At 30.9% G+C, this 9,235-nt stretch overlaps 1 protein-coding gene across 1 annotated transcript; it reads left to right on the top strand.

The window, feature by feature from the left end:
• The first annotated feature begins 7,315 nt into the window (after positions 1-7,315).
• Positions 7,316-9,071, top strand: LOC148238395 (serine protease 33-like). Its single transcript, XM_088187760.1, has 6 exons — positions 7,316-7,788; positions 7,856-7,963; positions 8,041-8,161; positions 8,240-8,389; positions 8,463-8,591; positions 8,667-9,071. Exons 1-6 carry the CDS (start codon positions 7,528-7,530, stop codon positions 8,870-8,872), a joined length of 975 nt encoding a protein of 324 aa, XP_088043886.1. The 5' UTR covers positions 7,316-7,527; the 3' UTR covers positions 8,873-9,071.
• The last annotated feature ends 164 nt before the right edge of the window (positions 9,072-9,235 follow it).

Raw genomic sequence — 9,235 nt, 5'->3', positions numbered from 1 at the left:
TCCAATGTTGTCACAAAACATTTCCAGTTGATTATGCTGAAGAAGCCGTATGCTTCGTTACAGTTCCGCACCGTGACAGGACACCTTAACGTCTTCTTTTGTGCGGAAGCGAGAGTTCAACACCACCGAGTGGCTATTTTGAAATCTTTTTCAGCTTTTCACCGTGACAGGACAACTCCAGTGTCGTCTTTTGTGTTAGGAAGCGAGAGCACAACGACTCCGACTCTTTACCGGCCAGACCCTGAGAGAAGGCATGACACCCACGACCAGAAACTGTGCCGTTGTGTCAAGGTTAGCCGTTGTTCGTCTGCCAAAATCCTCACACTCTTGTTGACAAATCAATGTCAATATTAGATACTGCGAAATGTACAGTCACATATGTGAATGTCAGGATGCGTAGAAGAAGACATTAATCATACGAATCAATGTGATCGATTGCAGTATTGTGAACACGATAACGATACATAGACTTTCATTACAATTTAGTGTCAGTATTTTATTTATAAATTTAACCCTAATCTAACCATGTATTAAGTTATTTATTTATTTAAAAAAAAATATTTATCTATAATAGTTTATTTGCGATCAAAATTTATTAATTTTTATTTTTATTCAACTAGATTTGATTAGATTATATATAATGTTTTTCATTTATAGTATATTTTTCATTGATTCAATGATAAAGATTTAACCTCGAGGATCTTAATATAAAATATTAAAAACATAATAAATGATGAAACAATTTCTAATCAGTAATCACTCCAGGGTTAATCGGTATTGTTCCAAATTTTAAATGGCAACCTTCACTTTCCAAACTTAGACGATCTGATGCAACACCTTAGCCTAGTTGAAAGTTTTAGAAATTGATATTGAAGCTACACATCATATAATATTGACTACTAATGAATTTCACAAAGGTTAATATTGTCTTAAGTAATAATCGAGTATCGGAGAAAAACTTGTGTATGGTAAAAAAATCAGAAAAAAGCGAAACTCGGAAGTAAGCAACCGAAATAATTGTATACATATTTGAGTTGGAATTGCATCAAAATTATCGGTTTGCATTATGTGAAATTCTACAATAAGAAATCGACGACCATCTGTCGATAATTGCCGATATTAATACAGAATCGCGAGGTTACAATATTTTGGAACAGCTTATTTGCATATCCGTAATTACTACGCAATACAGGAGGCGCCGAAAGTCGTTTACCCGTGAAAAAATTGCTCGCGGAAGACATCAATGAAACAACAGTTTTGTAAGGACTGTGTATACATCAGATTTTTTAATTTGCGACAAAAGTTGACGAAACCTATTTAGATTAAAACATATATTATATAATAAGTACTTTAATATACAATATAATTATTAAAATGATAAATTTACATATATGCGTATATTAGTCGAATTAATTACTAGCCCAAAGATATTTTATTATTCCCCTTTAAAAATATTAGTCGTACTAATGTTATTATTTTTTAGTATATTTATTTTTTTAATAATAATATTTCCCATTATACGAAAAACGACGATGTCTACTATAATATTAGCATATTATTATTGACCAAAAAAATGCGAAAAATTTGCAAACTATTGTATTAGGAACACGATTTATAGAGGGTGTCGAAACTATAAGCGCTTAATTGAAAAAATAGCCCCCTGACAGGTCTATAAATCTAAATATAATATTTATTTATAACAACATAGATAAGGTAGCGATGTAGACTAGGGATTGTAATACCGGTATTGTGGCAAAAATCGATCTTTGGAACCGAATAAACTTGTTTTTTAAAAATCAATACATTGTGTTTGCTGAAAACGATATTTTCATGGCTTAGAACTACAATGCTTATATTGCTTGATAATAAAATAATGCTCAATATAGAGGATTAACTTAAGTAGTGTTAATCAAATAAAATTATGTAGTATTTACATTTTTTTATTTTTTAATATTCATATAAATATTTATAACGTTACTTTTAAAATAAGTAGAAATAATAAATATACGAGAGATGAATCTTTCGAAAATAAATATAGTTGAGATAATATAAAATAAATATAAAATGTGCAATATTTATAGTAAAATTACATAAATAATTCACATTTCAATCATATAAATCTGTTTCTAGAAAAAAATATAATGCATTTTGAACAAACAGATTTATTACAATTTTTTGGATAATCGTAATTGGCACAAAAAAACGTGTAATATAGAAATATATTTAATTGGAGTAAATCTGGCCACTGGTATAACATTTTAGGAGGCATCCAGAAACGGTCGATGAATTGACTAATAGACTAATGGTTAGAAAAGAAAAAATATTTGCTGCCTGAATTTTTAAAGACTTTTTTTTAACAATAGCATGTAAATAACTAGAACAAAAATGTTTTGGACACAATAAAGGATCAGCGTATAAAGTATTTTTAAAAGTACCTGAATGTAAGGAAGATTGCTTAAACGCTTCATAATGTTTGAAATACATAATAGATTTTATTTTGAATATTGCTCTACTTGTTTAATATATTTCCCAAAATACGATAATATTTACTACATCTTCATTAAATATCGTCAAAGAAAATTTTTTCGTCTTTGAATAAATGGACATCAACAGATTAGCCGACATAATCCCAGTGGTTTTTGAAGACAAAAATAAATGACCAAATACTTGTATTAAATTCAAACACGTATTAAAAACATTTCTTTACGACAGTTACAACATAAAAATATATTTTTTTAGCTTTACTAATGAAAATATTAAAAAAAAGGAGACGCTGTGGATATATTTTAAACGTAATAAAGACGTTGAAATATGTCAAATCAATATTTGTGGCAAAATTATTAAAACAACTAGATTTTATATGCATTTAAGAACTATACACAACATAAACTTTTTAAAAAGAAACGTTTAGCTGTGTAACAAAAAAATGCGGGTTCTGGAATGATATCGAAAAATATCAACTAAACTTTACCTTCTATAATAAGTCACCTGAAAGGTGTGGATGATACCTTATTTAATAAAACATATAATTATCCTGAATTCTATCGAAAATAATATGTAGTATATATACATATTTTATTTTCGAGCGGTACTAGAATTATTTTTTTCGGTCTTTCTTATTACTAATTAAATAAAATGAGAACAATAATGGTAATACCTGTATTGCCTGTCTTTTCTCTTGAATATGCCGTTATTATTGCAATCCAATGTCACACAATATTAATATAAAACAGTCTTTGCAGTAAATAGTAACAAAATAAGCAATAACTATGGTAACGAAGATAATATAAAAAAACAAAAAAAAATATTAAATATTTGAATCTTAAAATATAAAAAGATAATATTTATATGTCGCGATTTCTAAAGAGCTATATAATTAAACTTTTTTTATATTAAGTCAGAATAAATAAAAAATAAGGCTATTCGCTTAACAATCTAGTCATAGAAGCATATATCGTTTGTTAAGTGATGAGTATCGATTGATGTTTGTTTGATTTGTATTATTACATGTAATCCTATTGGACCATATCAGTGTTTTTTATTCAACTGTTACCTGATTTTATTTACAAGACATCCGCAGGTAAGCGAACACTAATAATAATGCTTTTAATATGGTTTTCTACTTACTTGTAATGCGTTCTTTAACAAGTATTAAGGAAATCAAATACATATTGTATGTGTGACATTTAATTTTAAAAAGATTTTATTCCCTATCTGCGTTTTTTCGACCATTAAGTTCTTCTTTAGTTGTTAAAAACATTTAGTATTCCTCTGCTTGTTACATCTTGTCACCGTTCAATACTGTATGATATTATTAAAAATTTTAAATGTTGGTTACCGCTGCCCACCCTATGCACTACGATTCCGGTTAACGTTACGCGCATCGTTTTCGCGACGCCCTGTATAATTAACGAAATTCGAATTCACACACAACTCTTTTTTAGTATGCACATGCCCATACATTACTCAAGCATGCACTTAACGAGATGAAAGTGCCAACGAGCAAGGAACAATGCATTTTTTGACCTTATCATATGATGTTCCAGCAGCTCATGATATTTCGCAATAAAAAAAGTTTCGACACTCTTTCCAGCGCTTTAAGGATTTAAAAGCCAACGGTTCAATTGCATAAAAAAACATAAAAATAAATTTATTAGGCGGATGAATCAAAATATGAGCTTAACATAATTGGACATGGTTGCTATCAAGACATATGTCAAGCGTCGCTTTCGTTGGAATGTGGCGCCATTTTGAAGATGATTTAAAAGATTAATCTGACACGAATGTTAATAAAAAAATAACAATCCCTTCGTCTGGTATTTGGGCCGCAACGGCGACGTACAGTGAAAGTTTAGACTTTTACGTCTGTGCTTATAAAGAATAAATCAAATTGCATCAATAAAACGTTCGTGTGATCGCAAAAAGTTTAAAGAACAATTTTCATCAATAATGTATTACGTTATTCTTACACAATACAATGTAGTTCGTTGTAAGTGCATTGTCTCTGTAAGACCTCGGGATGTCAACAGCTTCGATTGTTTTCTCAATCCATTTGCATGAAAGGGCAATACCTTATTTTATAATAGTAGGGCCAACATCCTATCGACCCTGGTTACACTTTTGTCACTTTCCGGTTAACTGTTACTTTCGTTACATAAGCCGTTTCAGGACCCTGAAAGAGTTGCCTTGCCACCGACTACTGGTGTTGACAAGATGCGGGATTTGACCTTCTGATGATGCACATTGCCCAAGATAACCGAACGGCACCTGAGTGATACGGGCCAGGGATTTTGCGACTGTGGGACGCGCACCTCTCGCAACAACTACACCAACATCATTCATAAAATTGCAGCTATCTTAACTCTTTAGACAAGTTTTATTAAAACCATCACATATATTAAGCAATCTTCTTAATTGCATAATATTATTAAGAACATTCCAAGCTTCCCAATTTTTTTTACATTGTTAAGGTACTTACAGGACAGCTTATTTTCATGATGAATTATTATCTTAAACCAACGTATTAGTTATACAATTAAAATTCACAATTGACCGAAAAAGTTGACTTTCGTTTATTTATTAGGAGTTTAGAAAGTAAGAACATCCTCTAAATAATTAAAACGATTTAATATGGCAACTTAAATAAAAAACATTGTACGGTTTTATGAATAGTAAATATTGTTTTCATAAGAAGGCAGTTATAATTTTTATTACATTAATAAAATATATTTAATTAAAAATAATCCTTATATTATTTATATGACTATTTAAATTACCTTTTGACTTCTTCTATAAATAAAGAAATTCATTACTATATTATTATTTTTAGGTGTAATTATAATCTTGTATAAAAATGGAAATCTAAGATATAAGGGATGACTTATAGATGCAAATTTCGATCCATCCGAGTCAGAAGTATGACTCGCAAATTATTAGGCCCGTCACCGGGGCTTTTATGCCTTTTATTTGGCAAGCCTTCACAGAAGACACACTCCAATCGCTTCAACTATGACTCAAAAACTAAGCCCCAGAGAGCCTGCATATACACAGAGAGCATGCGCACGCCAACTACGCCATCCAGAGCGCATTAAGATACCCATAGCACTTCAATGAGTACGTTTAATTATATTTATACATTTAAAAAGCTAAAATTAAATCATATTCGGCATTTTACATTTTAAGGCCCCAAAACATATTATTTTAACTAGTTTTCTTTAAATAAATTAAGTGTTTTTAAATTTTTGATCATAATAAAATTATATATTAAAAAATATTTTAGTAGCGATAACATTCGAAGCAATAAATAAAATAAAATTAAAGGCTTGAAATTTTTTTTCATAAAAAGGCATTTTTGTAGATATTTTCAATAATATTTTATATGTGTATATACCGAAAATAAATTAATAAACCGTTAAATTTGAATAAGAATCCATTACTATTTGTCTCTCATCTATATTTTGTGTGTATTATGCGTTTGAAATTTTATGTATATTAACGAAATAAATTGGGCATTATATGTACATATATGTATATATAAAATATTTATAATTTTTTGTTTATAAGATTACAATAGAATAATGCCAACCATAAAAATTATTATTTACCACAAAATAATATATAAATGGCACGTAATGATACGTTTTATTACTGTTTTTATATTAAATATAGCTTTAAATCTATCAGAAGATTAAAATCTCGACAGAACTTAATTAAGTAATTTACTCAGAAATACTGAAAAAATATTTAATATTTTGGTTTTGAGGCAATTTATTTAAACAGTTAATTAATTTTATAAACATGTATAAATAACTACTACTATTGTGCGAGAGAGTTGTTTGGCGGAGCTGGCGGCCCGAATCGTATTATTGTTGGCTGTGATTTCACGAAGCAGCTAGGATCTGTTCTTACGTGTTACCATGATGTGTGTCTCGTGTCAACGTATTGTTCTGGCTGTCTCTGCCGCTGTCTTTCATTTTGTGACTAAGTTTTACATTTTTTATAAGCAACTCGTTTGAGATAACTTTGGCGAATCGCAGATGAGGATGTTTGCATCGATTTATGGATATATCCACGAAATGTGTTAACGCCCTAAATGAGAAACGGACCAGATGTCCACTCCAGCGGGCAATTATAAAAGAGTAGAAGAATATTATAATTATACGCAGGATAGAATATATTTTTTAGCTAGCGTCCTTTCCAAACAAAGATTATATCTGTACTTTTAAGCGATAAACGTTTCGGAACGGATGTTGCGTAAAATATTAATAATTTTTCACGACATCTTTCTTTCATTTTTGTGAGTATACTGTGCATTGCCTTACTTTGGAGACTTTTTTGTGTTAGTGATATAAAATATAAATAGATTACTTCAATTTTTTTTAAATAAAAAATGATTTAAATATGTTTATTAGATTTTAACAATAGTTATATTTTTATTCAAAAGCAATTTCTTAAATCGAGATTCATTTCTTTAATTTATTAAAAAAATAGCATTTTGAATACTCTGATTTTTTGACAAAGTAATTACTTTTATCTTGAAGAAACAGAGTCGGCTGCGGTAATTATTTAGGATGCAATATTTTTTTATGTACTGTAAATTGTAACGAAATGGAAATATTCTCACTTTCGCTTCTTAGAGTAATAGGTTGATGTAAATTATTTTTTAGAGCCAGTACGCCTCAAAATAACTATTATATGTTCAATACTATAAACTGTCAGTTGTATTTTTTTATTGAAATAAAAAAAATAAACACACATGCACTTTCAGAAGCGTTGAAAAAATTCGATTGTGCAATTTGTCCGCCCGCGAGTGCATAACCTCGAATTTGTTGAACAAAGCGGGCTGTAGGACACTGCAGAGTGATTTAAGCGTGTCCTCTCAACCATCTCAACCAGTTCCATCCCAACCACCGATATGGACTGTTAGGTCGAGACCCTCGGACCGGAAGGGTTTCTTTCCATCTCGCTCCACCTCCAACCCCCGGTCGCCAAGTTCTACCTCAACGTTCGCCAAAACACACTTCAAACATGTCCCTGTTAATGTTTTCATTCATAGTCCTGTCGATAGACAGGATCAGTGCCAAATCTGTGTCAAATTACTACAACGATGCCTATCGGCAATTCGATCATTTGTTCAGAGGCAAGCAAGAGTTTCCTCTGCATCCGGTTTACGACGATGCAGGGGTGGGTTTTGTGGAATGTGGCACGAGAACCATCGCATTCGAGCCTAGAAGAACTGGGAAGATCGTCGGCGGTGCTGAAAGCCCTTACGGCGCTTTTCCTTGGCAGGTATTATTTAAAAAAAAATACTCTTGCATCATACAGTGTGATTAAATAAGCAATATACTTCCGCTAGGTTGAAATAAAACAAATGGATCATGAAAACAGAAGATTTGAACACCATTGCGGAGGAGCAGTTGTCGGACCAAAGACAGTTGTTACAGCGGCTCACTGCTTCGATTTAGTATGATTTCATAACAAATTATAATACTTAATTACTGCATAATGAATACTAACGCATTGTACACTTTATATTTAAAGAATCCTTTGAGGCTAGAGGACTTTAGAGTTGTTACTGGTGAGCACAGATTGAGCGTTAGAGATCCACATGAACACAGTTTCAGAGTTAGGAAGATAATGATCCATCCTGAATTCAGACAATGTATGTAATATTATATGTATTTTTAGTATCATGCACTAATTAAAACTTATGTTTTTTATTAATTGGGTTAATTGACAGCTGGACCTCACAGCAATGACATAGCTGTGGTCAGTGTCGGAGTAGGACCCGGTGGAATTCCATTCTCTTCCCACGTGCGCCCAATCTGCTTTCCAAAAGGTCCTCCTCCCTCCGGATCGTGCTCGGTCACCGGTTGGGGATCACTTAACGGTTAGTTTTGATTATTTTTTAACGTCCTTAACCCTGAACAAATAATCGATACTTTCACTTGTTACTAAAACAGAAGACACTGACACATTATCGCCGGTTTTGAGAGCAGCAGCTGTTCCATTAGTAGACTTGGATACCTGCAGAAAATTAGGGATATATGGCGGTAGACAGCAACCCATTTTAGACACTATGCTATGTGCTGGTATGTACGATCTATATATATATATATATATAAACTTTTGATTCGATTCTGATAATCGAATCATTTAATTTTTAGGAGTACTACAAGGTGGAGTTGATGCTTGCGGTGGAGATTCAGGAGGTCCTTTGGCTTGCGAGAGAAACGGAAAATTCGAATTGACTGGGCTGGTGTCATGGGGAGATGGATGTGGTAAGAAAAATAGACCTGGAGTTTATACTAAAGTCTTGTCTTACGTGGACTGGATACAAAACAGCATCCAACAAATGGGTGACAATCAATAAATCAAATTGATTTTTACTAGATCAAATGTTCCTATATGTTTTTTTATATTTATTATTTAATATTTTTATATGACATATACAAAAAATAACGCAGATATTCAAAAATGCGTTAAAAAGCACTGTACATTTGTAAATATTTTATTTATTTAATATTAATAAGGTACCTGAATTGTATTAAAAATAATCTAAAATAAAAAAATACTAAGATAAAATAATTTTATTTCATAAAAAAACATTAAATTAACACATTGATGACACAAAATAACCATGCATCTAAAATCCATAATATTTATAGAAAAAATATGTAAATTTATATATAAAAATTATAAAATAAATGTTGATATAATAATTTAAATCTAAAGT

This window comes from Plectrocnemia conspersa, unplaced genomic scaffold, assembly GCF_051122295.1.
Source record: "Plectrocnemia conspersa isolate PC_06_02 unplaced genomic scaffold, ASM5112229v1 ptg000001l, whole genome shotgun sequence".
NCBI classification, from domain to species: Eukaryota; Metazoa; Arthropoda; class Insecta; order Trichoptera; family Polycentropodidae; genus Plectrocnemia; species Plectrocnemia conspersa.
This window is presented reverse-complemented; position numbering and strand designations above follow the sequence as displayed.